Source organism: Neodiprion pinetum, chromosome 4, assembly GCF_021155775.2.
Source record: "Neodiprion pinetum isolate iyNeoPine1 chromosome 4, iyNeoPine1.2, whole genome shotgun sequence".
In the NCBI taxonomy this organism is placed as follows: domain Eukaryota; kingdom Metazoa; phylum Arthropoda; class Insecta; order Hymenoptera; family Diprionidae; genus Neodiprion; species Neodiprion pinetum.
The window spans coordinates 5,616,482-5,636,800 of NC_060235.2; the positions used below are offsets into that span (position 1 = coordinate 5,616,482).

The following is a 20,319-nucleotide window of genomic DNA, read 5'->3' on the forward strand; positions in this document are numbered from 1 at the left end:
GATGCGCTGCTGCCAGATCTATTTTATGCAGAAAAATGCTTGAGTCAGAAGAAATTTATTTGTTATTGATGGTAAATAAGTAACGAAGTCAATCCGATTAGAAGTGATCTTAGGTGACATCTAAATTTAAGTTATTAATTCGCATGTTCACATTTCTTATTTTAGTAAAACAAAACAATCTAGATTCTATTATGATTTATGTGGAATAAATAGTACAAATCACACCGAGACGATAATTTTTTCAACAGCAGTTGAACCGAACAATAATTGTTTTATAGAATGAATTTTTATAGAATAATTTGACCGCGCAGTAAATCTGATTTTTGAAAATCGCTTCTATTGTGAAACCAAAGATTTTCGTATAACGGAATGAGGAATGTTTTCTTCGTGTAGAAAACTAATTCGAGTGTATTGTTTGATTGCTCAGACATAATTTTGGCCGTCAAAAGACCGGAAGTTTTTACCGAGTGCATTTTCACATCGACACTCGGTATGTGCGAAGAGAATGATATTGATTTGCAACGTCCGAGAGCAGCGAAGCCTTAGATCACGCTTATTACGGGATTCCCTGGCTTCGACAATACGGGACATTCTAAAGTGATAAGATCAAATCGCTCAGTCGGATTGTATTTCTGTAATTCAACGCTGTATTGATTCTATCTGTGGAGGAAACCGCTCGGTATTGATATTGATGAGTTGGGAAAATACGGACTCGCTCATGCCAATGCGTAATCATTTTTACTGACGAACATCAAACCAATTCTAGGTCAATGACCAACAACGACTCTAGACAACAGCTGTAAGATAAAGAATATAAACGAACAGGTCGTAATTTGTAAAATAAAATATCTACTGTATTTCGTATTGATTGCCGTACAATTTCGGTCAAATTCAAAAACGATTTCGATATTTCAACGAAAATACAAAAAATAAATAAATAAGAAGCTAGCAGTTAGTGTGTCACGAAAAAATTGTAAATGCCAATTTAATAAACATTTTGAAATTCTTCAAGAATATCCGAAGCAAATTAACTTTTCCATAAAATTTTAAAAAAATCTACAAACCTCTTCCGATTTCCATCTCTGAAGTTGGAATTACTCAGCCACTGATGACTTGTGTACACTTTTTCAGAATCGTATGAATTTTTTCAAACAGCTTTTTCGAATAGGGGCGAATTAAATATTTTTTATACCAGGTTCAACACGGGTCGAAATAATTAACCATAATCTTGAACCTTTCAACAGGTATGGTGATCGGTTCCTACATTTGGGGCTGCTTGGCTGACACTAAGGGTCGGAAAGTGGTGTTAATAGCAACGTTGCTGATGGACGGTATCGTCGGTGTGATTTCGTCCTTCGTCCAGTATTATTGGGTGTTTCTGGTTTTCCGATTCTTCAACGGATTCGCGTGAGTGTTACTTTCATCTTTGGCCTGCCATCTGAGAAGTTTAAAGACTTCGTCGACATCTCAACGATTTGTCAGCATTTCAAAAATCCATCATCAATTCAAAAAAAAAAAAAATCATCAACATACGAAAAATTTATCAGCATTATAAGAATTTCTCAACGTTCTAGAATTTCATCAAAATGTAAAAAAATTTTCTCAGCATTACCGGCGCCATGGGAATCTGCTTCCCTTACCTTGGAGAATTTCAACCAACGAAATACCGAGAGAAGATCCTTTGCTGGATGGAGATGTTCTGGACGGTTGGAGTGATAGTCCTGCCTCGTAAGCAATTATTGTTACATATTGGTTGCCTAATCGGTATAAGCGTTTGGTACATAAGAACGTAAGATCAGTGGAAAGAAATGACTAGTTGCGAATTACCTACTCTCATAATCCGCAGTTATCGCATGGCTGATCATCCCGTTAAACGTAACGTACGAGTCGGACACGTTCTACTTCAAGTCATGGAACCTATTCGTCAGCATTTGCGCGCTTCCATCGTTGATGATCGGTCTCTGGCTTTTCGCCTTCCCGGAGAGCCCGAAGTTCCTGCTGGAGTGCGGAGAATACGACAAGGCTCTGGACGTTCTCAGGTACATATACGCCCAGAACACCGGAAACGATCCCGCCGACTATCCGGTGAAGAGTCTCCGCGAGAAGCCCAACGCCCCAGAGAGGAGCCCCCGGAAACTGAAGCTTCACAAACGGAAGGAACTCTCCCAGCTGATGGCCGAGGTCTGGGACATGACCAAGGCTCTTTGCAAGCCTCCGTACCTTCGCAACACCTGGATCACATGCGTTATCCAGTTCGGTCTTACCAGCAGCTACTACACACTGATGGTCTGGTTCCCAGAGCTGTTCACCAGGTGCGCTGTTGTTGTCGTTGTTCGAGGAGGGTTTAATTTTTTGAAAACTGAAACTGAACTAGGTCAAGTTGAATATCGTCGAAAGGAAGAAAAGCCGATTCTTTAGTCAAGGCTCGCGAGTTTTGAATTGATTTTATTTGTATGCTCGACTAGATCGAATTTCGTTTTCAAGAGAGAGGTTTTCAAACCTTTACCGCCTCATCCGAGGGTCCGTTTAATCAAGGATGTCATACATTTACTTACTGAAATCGTAAAACCACTTTCGATTACGATCGTTCAGAGGTTGCATAAAATTGAATTCGTTTTGAATCAGTCGGAAATCGCTTCATACCAGTTTGAAACTTCTTGCAATTAGTTTGGAACCGTTTGGAGTCATTTGGGAACTGTTTAAAACCACTTTGGAATCGTTTGAAACTCTCTGAAATTAAATTGAAACAGCTTGGAATCGTTACCGAACCGCTTGAAACCGTTCGAATCTTTCGTCACTTTATCTGTAACTGAATAGACCATTGATAAAATAATTCGAAATCGTAGAGAATCACTCGAAATCACATGACATCGTTGATGAAGCGAACCTTGAAAATCCTTGTAAATTTTGCGATGAGTAGCAAATTGTTACGATTCGTCAACATTACGGTAACTTTCATCTTATCATGTTCTTTGATTCATCAATCCAGTTTACCAAATGATTACCATTGATTTCCAAGGATTACCTCACATTCTAGGTGATTTCCATTAATTTTCAATGCCTTACTGCAATTTCCTGTGAATCTATCAAATCCAGAAATTAATGAGAATCGCACGATAAGGTAGAAACCATCAGAAATCACTGGAATACATTGTCCATTAATCATTCATCTGATTTCCAAATGAATGACCATCTGCTCGGCTCCATTTTCTTCTCGGACAAACCTTACCCATTAGCTAGATCTTTTATTCACTCCTCTTTCCAGGTTCGAAGAGTTCGAGCTGAATTATCCGGGAGAGACGACTTCGGTCTGCATAGTTTCATCGTTGGAGGACAACTCGACATCGAGTGATCCTTACGGTTGCCAAGAGGAGATAGCGAGCTCGGTGTACCTGCACACTGTCTACATCGGTCTAGCCTGCATCCCTGGTTCCATAATCCTTCCGCTTTTCGTTCACAAGCTCGGAGCAAAGTTCTTCCTGAGTGAGTGTTAATTGATTGGGTTGTAAGATGTGCGATCATCGCTGATAAGATGAGGCAACACGAGGTGTGAGATCCCTCAATGATATCATCTTAATCTCTCTGTCTCTCAATTCCAGTTGCTTCACTACTGATATCGGGTGCCGTTACGATCGGCTTCTACTTCGTCATAAACGCTGATCAGAACCTGATACTTTCCTGCATTTTCGAAGCTCTCACTTCCCTCGGCATCTCCTTACTCTATTGCATAATCGTTGATCTGTTTCCAACAAATCTCAGGTGAGAAGAAATTTTCCCCTACGAAATGACGATTCGTAACTGGATAAACGTATTATTTTTTTTTTTTTTTTGTTTTTTTGTTTTTTTCTCACGTCATAATTATTGCCATACAATTTTTTAGGGTGATGGCAGCAGCTCTTTCACTGACCATGGGTCGACTGGGTGCATTGATAGGTAATCTTGTCTTCGGATACCTGATCGATCTTGCCTGCGTCGTGCCGATCGTCCTCTTTGCAGCCTTCCTATTCAGTAAGTTCAGTGATCGAACCGAAAAACCGACCGGTCGATCAATCCCAGCTGATTCCTAAGCTTCGGCCACTTTTATGTGTATTTTTGTGTTACAGTTACCGGATTCCTGTCGTTCATGCTCCCAAAAACCGGAAAAGAGACTCTGGAATGACGAAACCAATGGTTATAAACAAGACGTACGAGTTCATCAGTCAAAAACCAAAGGATCGATCGTAACTTCTTTCATTCGTCAAACATGCATGATCCAGTAATTGGAAGCTGCGATTCCTCTTCATTTTTCATTTTCAAAATCGCATACATACAACACGCACGCGATGCGTTTTAAATTATGATTCATTTCCATCGTCGTTTCTTCTCAACCATTTTTTCTAGCATCGTAGTCATTTTCACACGTAAAAAATTCAGCTGCCTCTTAATATATATATATATATATACTCGCAGGTTATTAGCGTATGTGAGTTCATTCGCGATGCCAAAGTACATAAGCTACCTCGCCACATTCATATACGTATATAATAGTGCATTAGTGAAGTGTATCGTAAACTTGTATACATATATTAGAACTCGACTTTCATATATCGGATCTTAATGTTTGTGCATTACGTAGTAAAATCCGACAATATAATTATGTCAATTGGAAATAAATATTATATACAATATGGATTATGGTGAAATATACATCTATATAGATATATATATATATATATATATATACATATACATATGTATATATACATATACGTACGATATTCAATAAACGGGAACAGCGCTGTAAAAAAAAAATATATCGCAGTTCCAACCGTTATCATAGTTGAGATAATTATCTAAACAGTATTACGGCTCAATCCTTAAATAATATTATATGATTTTCTTGATAAGCTATACTTATATACATACATGTATATACAATATACATCCATAGTGTACATATTTTACAAACATACGAGATGAATTCTGTCGCAAGTCAGCTACATTCGACGATCTGTAAATATTAAATTCAACTACCGTAATTATTATTATGATGATAATGTTAATATGTAATTGTGATATTTATCAATTCAAATACGACTAAGCTGTATATATATATATATATATATATATATATATATATATATATATATATATATATATATATATATATATATACATACACACAAACATATGTGCAATGTAATCGTTCGAAGAGTTTCACTCTGTGCATAAGTTACTGAAGGAAACATGTTGAAATCAATATAAAATTATACAAACGGATGATATTCTTACTGTATAATTATTTCATAAATGGTCATGATTTTTTGCAGAATTACCCGTTATAACTTGTAATATTATTTACATGTACAGTGTATGGTTTATTATTTGTTAAATTTTGTTAACAAGAATTCTATGCGGGAAAACGTGGAAATGGGTTGACGTTGTGAAACTCGTTTGAAACAAAAGCAGGTACGTGTGAAAAACGTTTTTTCTTCCATTTTATATATATGCATGTATATCTTGATTTTTGGAGTTATTCTTTTTCTCTGCTTTTTTTTACTAAACATTTTACGTGTACGATAACCTGACAGAAAAATCAAATGGTACTCATGAAGGGAATGCTAAGATAATGCGGTGGATTGATTCCCATATTATATGATCTAAATCGTTTACATAATAATATACATTTAAAATATACATAATAATATATACAGAATGATATAATTCTACTCATTATAGTTATAAAATATATACCTTACAAATATAATAAATGATTCTTGACGGGTCGTTGAGACAAAAAAAAAAAAATCAATAAAACTGAGACTGCATACCCAACATTGATACTATGCAAAAATGTAGATAACGCGCTGGGAAAAATAAAAATACACTCGCTGTCGAACAGAATTGATTTCGAGAGTCCATCGCCCTCTGTGAATTTGATCGCGAAACGTCGTATAAAACGTCCACGTTTGAGGTTTCTTTCAATATTGCACTCCCCCAGTAAATCTTCGACGCTGCTGCAACCGACAGCACAGGTTTAATAAAACAGTGAACCGAACAACCGTTTCAACGATATTCCAGTTGTCCGCAGTACCGACCGGGCTTCATTCCGGATTCAAACCGAGTTACCGGCCGAGGAGACGACGGGACACGGCGAGAGCGTTGCGACACCGACACCGGTGGCGTCATCTGGTGTCAGGGCGCTGAACATCAGCGGCGCCGCGTAGTACGGAAGCAGAGGATATTGCGCAGGCGGGAAATACGTCGGGGGTAAAAGTCCCTGGCGTTGGGCGATCTTCATACGCGACGTGAGCTGCTTTTTCCACTTTGTTCGTCGATTCTGGAACCACGTTTTTATCTGGACTTCCGTCAGGTTCAACGATTTTGACAGCTCCATTCGCTTGCTCACGCTCAGATATTTGTCAACCTGTCGACAAGATTTTTTTTTTTCTCATTTCTTTCCGAGGATAGTTCGAGTTTACAGACGGCTCGGGACACGTTTCGAGTCTAAGACGACAAGAGAAAGAAAGAAAAACAAAAAACGACAAACGACAAAGAAAGCTTTCGAAAAAAGATTTCGGTACACCGAAAAATTGATACGGTTCATCCGGTTCTGTAGTCAGCAGTAGCTTGTTCTATTCACAAATGAAATCCATACAAATTATCTCAGACTATTTTGTTTTCTTTCCAATTTGTCAGTTGGAAGAAAAAATTGGATAATTACAATCGGTATAATTTAAAGATGATTAAAAGCAGTTATTTAGGAAGAATTGTAAAGAGGTACTTCAATCCTTTGTATGATACATTTTTGTTTCGACAATTGTTTTACACGCCTCTGCATCCCATACATGCACTATTCGATCCTATCGTACAAAAATAAATAGCTGACGACTTTACTGCAGCAAAGTTCCTCAAATTCCAATTTTCAACGTCTCGAAACCTTCGGAATGTAAGCAAATTCTACCCTGCGAAGAGTCGACACTTTGCCGCAACTGCAGTCTCGACAGATTTTCTTTATTCTCGAATAACCGCGATATTTGTGTTTTTCGTTTTGTAACCATCATTAAACTAGGTCTGAAATTTCGCCAGTCAAAGGACGGAGGTTTTCGTTTCCAAAGAATTATGAGAGGCGGTAAAAATCTTCATCGAAACTAAAAAATTCTCGATCCCCGTGACCGTTCTAAACGCGAATGACTTCGCTGATAAATGTTTCGATGACTTGGAAGAGAAGACAAGATTAGAAAAAAAAAAAAAAAAAACAATGGTTGCACTTCCATAGAATCTTATTGCTAGTAAGTAGGTAGACACATGTCGTTGACTTACTTTAAATTCAGCCTCCAGTCGTTCCAGCTGCTTAGCACTGTACGCCTGTCGTGGTTTCCTATCTATTCCAGGCTTCCGAGATCGTCTACCGCTTGGTTTTGGAGCTGAGCATAAAGATGAAGAAAAAAAAAAAAAAAAGAAACGAACGTGATTTCGTTGCGAACATTTTGAATAAATAATATTATTCTCCAAGCTTTCACCCTTTGTCTTACTCTAATAGATTTAATTGACTGACTTTATTCAAGAAATCGATAAGACTGTACAAGTCAAGTTACCGATGGTCAGATTTTCTGCATGTAAAAATGACCATTTCAACAAACTTGACAGATATAATGACAGTGTTTTAAATTTCGACGATTTCTCGACCATCTTTCACCCGTCACGTATTTCATTCCGCTATTCGATCTAAAAGTGTAATTTGCGAAAGCGGTAATGAAATTTCAGTGTTGCGAGTGAACCGAGGATTCTCTTACACTATTGATGCGTTCCTTTCATGATTTTTTTTTTTGTTTTCTTTTCACTCCAATGGTTTTGAAAACGAGGACACAGCGCGATACGAATTGCAGACACGCGCTTAGAACGGTCGTATTAAAAATCGTCGCTTGGCAAACACGGGAAAAATGAAATTACCAAATATCTAAAATATGTGGGATTGTTTGAGTAACGTGTGACATCTTAGAGTCAATAATGGACCCGCGTGGTGGCAACAAGATGGGCAAACAATTTATCCTCTCGAACGTTTGGGTGCGATTATCGTCGAGGTGTAAAAAAGTTTTACACATTTCCGTTAGTAAGTGAATTTTATACATACATTATCAAATGATTATTGTCACTTTTGAAACAATGGCGTATGGATATGCCGTTGCACGTTGTGGCAAAAAATATATCACGTGTAAAACTTGTGTTTCGCTGAAGTAACTTACGCGTACCAATTTCCAGTGATTAGAAACTTTTGGTTACAATTCGACACAACGATTACACACACGTCAAAGATTTACTGCTATTTACCAAGAGTTTGCTCAATCATTATCACCGAAAAATATGCGATTGGAATAAATCACTGCTCTCTGGTTACTTCGTACGATGTTTTTCATCTACGGCTAATGATTATTTTTTTTTTTTTGTTTCATTACGAATTCGATAGTTTAACGGATTGAAAATTCATTACACTGATAGTAGAAGCGAAGATTTGTTTCTTGTTAAAACGAATCATTAGCATATGCGATGATTTAAAGATTGAATTATCACTTGGACTAATGTTTCAGCTATCATGTTTCTTATTGCTCAGTCGACTTTACGACAAAGAAAGCTTGTAAAAACTCAATCAGTCATAAGCAAAATCAGTGTCAAAATCCTGGGGACTCCGAATAACAAAAAATTATTCCAAGTATATTGAGTAAACAAGAGTCGTTCTGCTGGAAAATTATTTTGTGCATTGTGTTAAATCGACACAAAAACTGATGTAGGATTAAGCGGGTATAATAATGAAATTTGACAATCCAAGGTATTTTGTTTCACAGTTTAAAACCACCGGATACGCGACGATGAGTATTGATTATGAGAATCGTCGTGTAACAACAAAAAAAAAAAAATTGCTAAGGACTCGGTGTGTGAATATATATATATATATATATATGTATATATGTATAAATATATACCCATATACGTGCATGGAAACGGAGGGCCATTAAAAGCTCGTAAAAAAATTCTACTTAACGATTTCACAAGTCTCCTCGGCAGGCACAACGAAAGTTTCCAACGTCGATCTCTGCAGTATAACAAACGGTGAAGAAGTTTTCGTCTTGTTTGTTTATCTAATAGATTTTTTCTAAAAATTGCATCGCCTTTAGGGAAGAGCCCAGGTATTTTGCCCTTTTACCATACCCATAATGTACCCGTCTGGTATTTACCAAATGATTAGTCGTGCCGAGAGAGAAAAGTAGAGAGAGAGAGAGAGAGAGAGAGAGAGAGAGAGAGAGAGAGAGAGAGAGAGAGAGAGAGAGAGAGAGAGAGAGAGAGAGAGAGTGAGAGAGAAAAGGACTCCGAGGTTTCCCTCCGTTCTCTGTAGTTGACCAATATAGTGTCACGTGTTTGAACAACAGTTTAGAGTTTTTACAAGGGTTTTTCAACCCGCCTAATGTATCGCTTGCCACAATGTTATACGAAGAACTCTCAGACCCTTTATTATTATACCCGCATATACGAAGGATCTCTACATTTTTTCAACGGCTCTGTAGAGCGATGTCACATCCTGTGAGAAACCGTCACTATACGACCGATGCTGCTGCAGGTGTCACAGTTTCCGTACCGATTCGTACAGGACCGCTCTTTCACTATTACACGCTAGTAAGTACATTTTAAAAACGGCAATTCATTCTCAAATTTATTATACCCAAAGGCAAGAATGTGAAGAAATTTATTGTCTTATTAAATACATTTAGAGAAATTTTTAGTTTCGGCTACCGCTCAGTCATCGACTATTTTCATTTTTTACCACAATCGAAAAATATATTTCTAGGTATAAAATGAAAACTAGTTTTCTAGCCGTTACCGGAAAGTCTTGTATCCGTTACTATTCTTTCTCATTACGATCACCGTTGCTAGATTTTCTTGTTGAACTGTTGCGAAAGTTTAACGCTTGTGCAACAATAAATTGACGTTAAAGCCTTATGTAACTGAAAAAGTGGAGTAAACCTCACAAACTGATTTTGCGTTGCAATTACCAAAAAAAGATCGACAATAACGCAAAATGGTTAGGCGTACCTCGTTTTTCGTCATTCCAACGATATTCAAACAGTTTTTCTCAGTACGCGCGGAGGTAAATAAACACTGTAAAAAATTGACGGTGTCAAAATTGACCCAACAATTTTCTTCGTCGATTAAAAAAACTCGACGTCAAAAACGTCAGACAGTGTTGGATTGACGCAGAAAAAAATATTCTACAAAAGTCGAAACCGTATTTCTTTAACAGTGAATATTCTACTGTAAGCAATAGAAGATCGCTCTTACATCAAAGTGTTACACGGTATAATATTTTCCTCTTTTCAAATGAAAAACAATAAGTCAAATCCAGCAGGCGAAACGAGCTTTTGTAAAATGACATTCGTGACTCCGAAACAGTATATATACACATATATGTATAGTTCATTAACCAATTACCGCTGTTTCAACGTACAGCGCGTATACCGATCGCGTTGTTCACACAGAGATGTTTGCCGATACACAATTAGAGGCAATTCGCCGCGAGAGAATTTGTACATTGAAGCTTTCCCGGAACGGTGATCATCTCGGTCTTTGCCTACGCGGTATAAGAGCCAAGCGGTGTGGTCGAGCTGCGGAGGAAAATACTGTGTAAAGAATCGAGGAAACAGGTAGGTAGGTAAGTAAGTATAAGGTAGGTAGGTATAAGGTAGGTGTAAGCTGCGCGGGAGGCGCAGGAAGAGGACGAGATGAACCGTGCTCGGAGATGGGCGGAAGATTTACGAGTGTGTTCAACTATTTAGCACCTCTCGCGAAGGTAGTTAGCGCGAGAACGCCAATAAATGGCCCTCTGACAACATGGCGGACGCTTCGAGCCATCCGGAGTTTTGTCGCGATGGTCGATGGTGATGGTCGTGGTGATGGTGGTGGTGGTCGCTGCCGGGCGTGGCTTTCGCTTGCCGATACACCGACTCGAGTGACGAATGAATGATTTTACACGAGTTTAAGTCGACGGTTTTCACCGCTGCACCGAAATCTGTGTGATCTATGACATTGGGTGTCATTTTTTGGTACGAAAAATTATAAAGCGGAAACGCGGCTGATGCCGAGTGGATGTAAGGGGCTGAATATTTATCTCGACGTATCCGTGCGGTAGTCAAATTTCTTATGATTAGAAATCTCAGATTCAGGAAACAAAATTTAGTCTAGGTTGCTGAATTTGGATCGTTGAATATCTCGGAGGATCAAACTTCGATCAAGTTGATACTAGATTGTTATTCAATCGAGTTGCGTGTCCGAGCGAATTACTGGAAACTTAAAATTTCTCTAAAATGTCGATAATGGAAAGATCCAAATTTGAACATACACCCTCAAAACAACGAGAACTATGTATGTATGTATATATATATATATATATATTAGAGTGGTCATTATTTGGGGTTGGGAAAAATCTTCATGCTTTCGCCCCCGAGATTGGCTCCAAATGTATTTAAAAAATCTGGGAAAAAGTTAGTCCTCAGGGGCAACCCTTCCCATTAAGATAGAAAGCTCGTCTTTTCCACAGATTTTTTTTTTATATATTTGGAGACAATCTGGGGGCGAATGCATCAAAATTTTTCCCAAACCCAAATAAGGACCACCGTAATATATGCATATACGTATACATATATATATATAATATAAATATAATGTAATGTATAAAGCAAAATACGTTTGGTCTTCTTTCACTTCTCACAAGTTTTATCAGAATGTCAAGCGTTTAAAAAATTCTTCTGGATGAATGATCATATTTAATGAAAATCTGCTACAATCTTAAAATCTCGATATACACCCGTGACAAAACCGTCCAGCAGAAAAAAAAAAAAAAACCGTAAGTATGACTGTTTCTGGTGTATAAAAACATTCTATTAACTCTGAAAAATTGCCAATGAATCTCGCATCCGCCCTAGATTGCAAAATCGTCTTGCGTCTTCCACCTTTTCCGGTCTTCAATAGGAAATATTGGATATGAAGAGAGCCGTTCTCGGTTAGTAACTAACTATTTTCCTAACAGCTTCCGGCACGCGAGCTGCTCATCAACACCCGCGGATCTCACCTCGGTTCTAACGCCTCGTACACGCTGCGTAACGGAGGTGCCAAAATCACCCTCGATTCGTTTCGGGGAACGTCATTTTGATAGACGATCGCTCAGCACAGGGAAAAGATTCCTTCCCGAGTCCATATTTCGGAAGAACTAATCGCGTTTTAACGAACTCGTGAAAAAAAATTTGTTCGGTGATTCGAGATTTTCTATTTTAATTAATTTTTTTTTTTCGCAAGTTTCGTCTCTTTTTTATTTCTTCCAGATCGAAAAGTTGATTTGGATGCTTGTTTGGATTCATTTTCGATCGATGATTTCGCGAATCAAATTTTTCTGCATTTCTCTGGATTTTAAAAGTATTGTTACTTTTTTTTTAGAATTCTATTAAACTGTAATTTGTCGAAATTTTGTACTGGTGATTTTGGGAAATCTTTAAACTTCTCTTGACCCTTTCCGTTGCTTCTTTACGTTAATTTATCATTTCTCTCAATTTGCGTGGCATAACATCTGAATCCCTTGTATTAATATCGTTCGTTCGCATACGCAGTGTGAAAACAGCCACAGAGAATGTTTTATTCAGTCCAACCGAATACGAATCGCTTACCCTTTACACATGTATTCCAGGTTATAGACTGAGAATAGAAGATCCATTTGAAGTGTTCAATTTAAAAAAAAAAAAAATTAACAAAATTAATCCATTCACTTTTACAAATTTAAACTTCAGCAAATGATATAAATACAGAATGTTTTTTTTTTTTTTTTTGTTCAATTGCGCAGAAATCAGTCAAGTAAATTCCAAAAATGTATGCAAAATAACAATTGAGAAAGGAAAGGGTGAAAAGACGTTCAAAGAAATCTCAGCTGCATCGAAAAACCAAAATTTACCTCGGTTTGATAAAAAAAAATTTTAATCTCGTTGGGAAAATATTTCAAAAGTTTTCGAAGCTGTTACTCTTGCCTGATTGATCATGAATTTCTTACCTTGTAGACCGAAAAGTTGTCCAGGTTTAGATTGTGCGAACCAACCACTGTAGAGGAGAGAAGCGGATGCCAGGGATGCTGCCGAATATCCGGCGGGGTCTGTTAGGGCCGTTTCAGGGTAGGTCAGACCTGCGGTTGAGTAAAGCGCCGTGCCGAAGCCTGGAATTTTGAAAATTATGATAAGTCAGGAAAATACTCGGGCAATCATCGCCTTTGCAGGCTACGTTTAAATTCACTTTGAACCCGTAGGTGAAAAGTTTCACTGGTATTATTTCACAGGTTACACGAGGATGTAAATAAAAAAGTTGAAGTTGAAAACGCTGAAACAGAAAATTAAATTATAAAATTATTAGCAGGAGACGGAATGTTTCAAATTCTACACCAAAGCTAATAAAAATTTCTCAAATACATCGAACTTCATTCTTTGTCTACAGTGAAAATATATTATTATTCCATCATTTTAGAGCGAATATGTGGATCGTTTAATGGTCAGGTTGAAAAGTATCGAAACAAAAGCTTGATAAACCGAAGGCTTGAAAAGTCTCGTTGAAGGTTAGCGAAGTTACGGCTGATTAAAAAAGGCTCTTGTGGTACAGGAAGTAATTCAAAACGTTGCATTCCAAAGTCGTTATATCAAAAACGCCAGAGAAATTGTTTCAAACTACGAGATTTTCACAAAAAAATCTACGTACCGCTTGTTCTATTCTAAAAGACCAACAATTTGTTATCTTCGTAAATGAATTCTCAGCAAGACAAAGGCGAGTTAGATTTTTATAACAATAAATATACATGAATTTCTGTCTGAATCACAAGTTTATCATCTTGGAATTAGAACGGCTATTGCAGTGCATGATCTTCCATTTCCCAATTTCCTTTCCTTACCAATTAGCAAGCTGAAGAAAAGAAAATCTGCCTTAAGTCTGATGATTTGTAGTAAATTCATTTACGAATAAAATTCTGTATTCTTCATTAGATTCGGAGGATTTTTACGAAGTTTTCGGCAATAGAAAAGAATGAAATAACCCGATTTCTCACGACGTTATTAGTTCCAATAAGATACAAACAGTTGTTCTTTATGGTGTTAAATTTTTCATTAGATAATGGGGTAGAATTTTATACAACGGACAAGTTTCGTCGTGGATTGATAAAAGAATCCTGCTTCTTACGTGCGCATGAAGTAAAGTATTTTGAAACATGTATAATTAGATTGTATAATTTTTCAATTACACTCAAGAACGATAATTGAAAAAGTAACATTCAATTGAATAAGACCGTGTTTTTATATAAACCGAGAATGTGCTTTATCATCGGTAACGTCGCTGAGTAAATTACTTTCAATTCAGTTTTATGTATATTGCATAGACATCTGCTTTCAAGTTTGTGTCAAGTGAAAAAGTAAAATATACGTCACAGAATTACGTTTTCGCCAAACTACTTGCGAAATACGATATAAAAATAAAAAAAACAATTCAATAAAAACATTCATCAAACTTTCTTTAAATTCCATCATATTACATACAAATCGATTCTTTTCAACGTCATCGTTTTTCAAACCGTTTGTTTAGTCACGTATTTCCCACCGTACGATGAACTGCATATCATTCGAGCGTCGGATTCGTCATCAGTGACAAAATATGTACGGTCAAAAACTAAAATTTAACGCTGACTCTATTGATGGAATAATCGTAAAAGATTATCGTGTTAAATTCGATTAAAGGGATCCACTCCATTGTAAAAAAACAAAAAAAAAAAAAAGTGCGATCGATTAGGCTGAACCTAATAGGCCTTCATAAGAAATTTTCACTCGGGTGCGTTTTCAGCATAAAATTGAACAACCCAACATCAATATTGGTTGGTTCTTTGCATAATAAATCTATAATTTTATTGGATTATGAAAAAAAAAAACCTCTTTGAATACTCGAATAACGAAACAAGTAAAACGCGTTCACTTGCAAAAAGTTAATAATTGTGAATCGGTGAAAAACACAGTAAGATATAAAATCTCTGAACATTTGTTGACTTTGTTGTTACGTCAATAATTCTAAAGCCTTGGTGGCCAATGTGACACAAATTTTGACCAGTTCAAAATTATAAAACGAGCCGCGTTAATTGGGATCAAAATCATTCAGATTCGTTCTTAAGACATCAACATTATTATTTCTTTCTTGACGTTTTTATTCACACGTCTCGAAAACTGCTGCAGCGATTATATCCAAACTCAAATCAGTTCGAAATTAATAATAAAAGTCTCCTTGATTTGGACTGAAATTCGTTTACTCTTTCTCGAAATATCGTCGGACTAAAAACTGATTGCACACACACACACACACACACACACACACACGGATGCGGACACATATAATCATTAGAGAAAAAAAAAAGAATAAAAAAAACATCGAGATATCCGCAAGTGACATGCAAACCTTACATTTTCGGATTGGTTGTAAAGAAATAAATTTTTTCCCCAACAAAATAGAAGCAGTAAGTTGAAAAGGAGACCAAAACAGAAAAGAAAATTCACATGCGCTCACATATAGATGGATTTCCATCCAAAAACGGTCAGAGATAATTGTCCAGACTTTATCCAAAAAAAAAAAACACGTCGAGATATTTGAAAGAGATGGTTGAAAAGATCATCTTAATCTTTATGGTGAAACATGGTTTTCAGTACACGTAAAGTGAAACGTCGGGTCTTTCGCGTCTTGCCTTTATATCGGCCATTTAAAGCGGTGGAAATATTGTAAAAAACTTGGACAAGTTCATCGAGGCTTCTAGTTCAAGATCCAATCATCCCAAAATTTTTTGTTCTGACAGTACAAAAAGTCGCGAGTTTTTTTTATATTTAAAAAATATACACGCAAGGTGATCGTACCATTCGTTTCACAGGGTTAGACCCGATTATCGAACCTTTTATTTTAAAGATAATTCCAAACCGACGTCACAAATTGTTAATATCTCGACGACTAAGCCGAATCGCCAGATGCCCAGGCACTGTAAATCATTTCTTTGCTAATTTTCGAACCAAGTATCAACCGTATAATGCAACTAATCGGGACACTGATTTCAACAAAAAGATCAGGCGAGAGCACAAAGGATCCGTTATTATAGTATTCATGCTTCACTTGAAAATGTTAAATCGTCACCGGAATGGGATGCGGATACGGCCGTCGGCCTGACGAAGTTTCCTCGATCCTCGTCCCTCTCCTCCTGTTCGTCATCATCGCGTTCCCCGTCGGTTGTGGCAGACGTGACGCCTTGGTTCCTCTGGGACCGTCCGAGGATGCTGTCGATGGAGAAGGCGTTCGGTGCGGAAGCGGAAACGGTGCGGACATCGTTCCGGACGCGTAGAAACTGATCGGCGGAACCGCCGCTGCTGGAGTCGCTTCCGTAGCCGGATGGCTCCGGCCCTTCGCCTCGAAGCTGCTCCATTTTTGGGCCCGGTTCTCACCATCAGAGGGAGCGGCGCCTCCCGAATAATCCCCAGAAATTTCAATCCACCTTTGTATTCCAAGAACGATTTTGGCCCCGGATCCCGATCCGCTTCGGCACCACCGCCGATCACCGCATGCGGAAAACTGCCGATATCCCAACGGGAATCAACCAGGTCCCTCTTCGGCGCCGTTCTCACCGGCGTGTGACAGGTGGCACGTGTCGCCCCCGCCGCCCAGCATCCCTGCCCCCACCATGGATATTCTAGGACGGCCCCCGCCGCCCCTTAACAACGCGTCTTATGCGCGGCATTGAAGCCGAAAGTGGGACGTCGCCGTATTGGTTCCGGTATTTTGTCGTTCGTTTCGATCCAAAATTTTCATTTTATTCCGGACTCGACCGTAAAGTTGACTTTTTTTTACCTCAAAAGCGGGACGAAGGTGACATATTTTTTCCTAAAACGCGTCTGCGGGAAATATCAGGACAACTTGAGGGCCCCAATTTTCAAATGAATATCGCGGCCAGAGTCGAGTCGGAAATAAAGTCCTAAACCGACAATGAGAGAAATTTTTGGTTCCGGTTACCGCTCAGTTCTTCACTATTTTCATTTTTTACCATAATCGAAAAATATAGTTCTAGGTAGAAAATGAAAATTAGTTTTCTACCTGTTACCGGAAAGTCTGGTATCCGTTAATATTCTTTCTTATTACGATGGCTGTTAATACATTTTCTTGCAACTGTTGCGAAAATTTAATGCTCGTGCAAAGATAAATTGACGTTAAAGCCTTGTTTGACTAAAAAAGTAGAGTAAACCAAACAAACTGATTTTGCGTTGCAATTAACAAAAAAGGATCGACGACAGCGCAAAATGGTGACGCGTATCTCGTTCTTGGTAATTTCAACAATATTCAGACAGTTTTTTTTTAATGATGCCTGTTTTACTGAATTTTTCTAGTTACTGTAAAAAATGAAATTTTATCTCCGTGTATATGTAACACAGGAATAAAATTCGACTTTATTCCCTTGTTACATAATGTGCTATTATTTCCCTCTCCTTTATTTTGAAACCGCAGGTATCGTTGTGTCGATAGTACAAATGTGCATGAAATATATTGTTAGAGTTACACGTAAGAAAGTTTGATAGATCCAAGTCGCACTTGTCAGAGTGATTGCATTGATTATATGTATCGGTGTTGGTACTACATTTTTTTCATCTGAATAAGATCTTGGCATTAGTTTATTCTGCGATGATTATATTTTATTATCGCATGTGATACAAGCGATCGTGATAGCAAAATAACGGACACCCGATTTATTGGATTTTTTGGTTATTGGGAGCAAAAATGTTTTCAACCAAAATCGTGTGTAATAAATTTTCTGGCTTTATAAACGTACAACGAAGAAAAGGTTTGATTTTTAACAAATAAATTTTGGGCCCGTGTATTTCAACGATGTTTTTCACTTGTCGTTTATACATTTATTTGAGTTATGAAGAAATTTGAAAAATCTCGATACTAATGTGTTGATTGATCTTTCGGGATCTGAGTAGTAGTAGAAATTCTGTCTGATAATTTTCACCAATCACGTCACTTCGAATGAAGAGAATCCTTATGAGTGGAAATTAAACGATAACCTGCATTTGATTTCTTGAAAATTTTTTTTAGCAATCCTTTGACAAGGTTTGAATAGTTTGACTAATTTTAATTTACGGTTTTATTTTTTTGCCTTTCTCTCCGGCTTCTCTTGTCACATTTATTGACTGCTAATTTCTGTAAGCTTGTCTACGACAAAACCACAATATTCTTTACCGTAGTTAAAAAATGATCCTCAAAAACCTTTGAGAATCATTGCGAATTACAGTACCAGAAACAATCGTTCACCAAAGTTGAATAAATGCACGCCATTCTATAATCGGCAATAATCAGAGCGGTTGAAATTTTTACGTTCCTCCAATTGAAGGATAAAAAGATATTCAAGCTGGAGCAGAAATTTCAATTTTCCAAATTATAACTGATTGTGAATATGAAAGTTTCGAATGGTCCAAAACCTGACACTCGAAGTTCTAAAAGGGCAAAATTCCGAAAAAAGGGCCGAAAGGGCGTAACTCTGACAAGTCAAATTTCCAAAAGTGCGAAAATGAAAAAATTAAAAAATCGAAAACACCGAAATTCCAAATGATCCAAGATTTTTAGTTCTGTGAATTTCTGGCTGGGTAAAATTTCACCACTGATCTTTCTATTTTCGACATTTTTACATTCGGAATCCCGTTAATTCTGATTTTCGTTTTTTCTCATTTTTTTAAACCCTCTCACTCTTCGAATAAATTACGCTGTGCGAGTATGTTTTAATTATCTGAATTTCCCATCATCGAACCTTTATTTTTCAGAATTCTGCTCTATCGTAACTTTACTTTCCGGAACTTTGCTCTGCCATAATTTTCATTTTCGGAATCTGTCGTTTCGTAACTGTGAGCCGTCGGGTTTTCGACCACTCGAAACATTGTCGTTTCTTCAAAGTTCGATTTCTTCACTTCAAGTTTCGCCGCAAAATAATTCGGAATCAGGCACTTTCTGACCCTTTCAAATTCGGAACTTCAGCCTCGTCCCAGAAATGTCGCTACCAAAGATTATTCGACGCGATAAAAGAAGCCTTGGGATGATAAAAAAAAAAAAAAAATTTTTTTTTAAATATAACGGCGTAAACAAAAATCGTATAAAAAATAAATACACTTCTGCTAGATTTACAGAGTAGAGAAATATCGGCGAGAGTGTGTTGCGTGGGTGTAAGTGCGGGTTAACACGCTTTCGGAAAATCGAGTCGTGGCTTACTATACACAATACACATACTAACGCACCCCTCTGGGTCCTGTTTCACGTCTTCTTATTCCTTTTCTTCACCTTCTTCTTCTTTTTTTTCTTCTTCTTGCATGGTTCTCTCCCCCCATCCTGCCTACTATCCCCTTTATCAAGCAGCATTGAAAGGCTCCTCCTTCCAACTCAACCGACCGACCCCCGTTCTGCGCTCCCTGAATGCGCGGAATATGGCCGTGTTATGCCGGATCCTTGAGTGCCGGCTAAGATCTTCAACCCCCTTCAAGCATCCCCAACCCCTTTTTTCTCGCGGCGTGATTTATATGTTTGCAAGTCTAAAATGGGCGCTTTTCACAACGTATTTCTCCCTCTTATTCTCTCTCTCTCTCTATCTCTCTGTCTGTCTCACCCCCTCTTCCTCAACCGTCCGCTTTCAAGTTATAAGGTATGTATAGGTATTTTTGTAAAGCGAATAAACTCAATAATATATCGTGTTAAACGTCTTCCGTATCCCCGAACAGTTTTTTCCGCTCCTTTTTCGTTCGTTCTTGCGGTATTTCATCCCTATTTATCAAATCTCATGCATATTTAATTCCCCTTTCATTTTTTCGTGAAAAATCTACAATTCAAAATACACTGTCGATAATATTTTGATCCGCTTATTTAACAGTACCGACGATAACTTGGAAAAGAATATCTTTCAAACGTTCTCGATTTACTTGTAAAAGAATTAAAATTAGTCCCAATCAATCGGCTGTTGAATAATCCCTTACATAATTGCCTGTGATAAAATTGTGATATTTATAATGTATGTAATTTATCAAATGGATGGTATCATATTTACTGTAAATGATATATCGAACAAGCGTTAATTTTCGTCTACATTTTCCATCAAATTTACAATTATCGTATTGTTTTTTTTTTTTTTTCTTCTTTATAATCGAGAGAAATAACCGACGCGACGTCTTAGGCAAGGTTGGGGAGAATTTTTTTGTTCACGGGAGAAGTTCTTCTCGA

The 20,319-nt window shown here is 37.5% G+C and overlaps 2 protein-coding genes across 4 annotated transcripts in view; one reads left to right on the forward strand and one right to left on the reverse strand.

The window, feature by feature from the left end:
• Window positions 1-5,259, forward strand: part of LOC124216003 (synaptic vesicle glycoprotein 2B) — a 13,234-nt gene extending 7,975 nt beyond the window's left edge. For all 3 annotated transcript variants that reach the window (XM_046620017.2, XM_046620018.2, XM_046620019.2), the window contains 7 exons: window positions 1,245-1,407; window positions 1,607-1,728; window positions 1,847-2,312; window positions 3,266-3,483; window positions 3,600-3,759; window positions 3,881-4,008; window positions 4,104-5,259. In XM_046620017.2, coding sequence (XP_046475973.1) covers window positions 1,245-1,407; window positions 1,607-1,728; window positions 1,847-2,312; window positions 3,266-3,483; window positions 3,600-3,759; window positions 3,881-4,008; window positions 4,104-4,159 — 1,313 coding nt within the window. In that variant the 3' untranslated portion in view covers window positions 4,160-5,259. The remainder of the gene's footprint in view (window positions 1-1,244; window positions 1,408-1,606; window positions 1,729-1,846; window positions 2,313-3,265; window positions 3,484-3,599; window positions 3,760-3,880; window positions 4,009-4,103) is intronic.
• LOC124216045 (NK1 transcription factor-related protein 1) lies at window positions 5,184-16,702 on the reverse strand. Its single transcript, XM_046620100.2, has 4 exons — window positions 16,207-16,702; window positions 13,064-13,222; window positions 7,303-7,406; window positions 5,184-6,406 (listed from the first exon to the last, which is right to left on the reverse strand). Exons 1-4 carry the CDS (start codon window positions 16,490-16,492, stop codon window positions 6,095-6,097), a joined length of 861 nt encoding a protein of 286 aa, XP_046476056.1. The 5' UTR covers window positions 16,493-16,702; the 3' UTR covers window positions 5,184-6,094.
• Window positions 16,703-20,319: the final 3,617 nt, after the last annotated feature.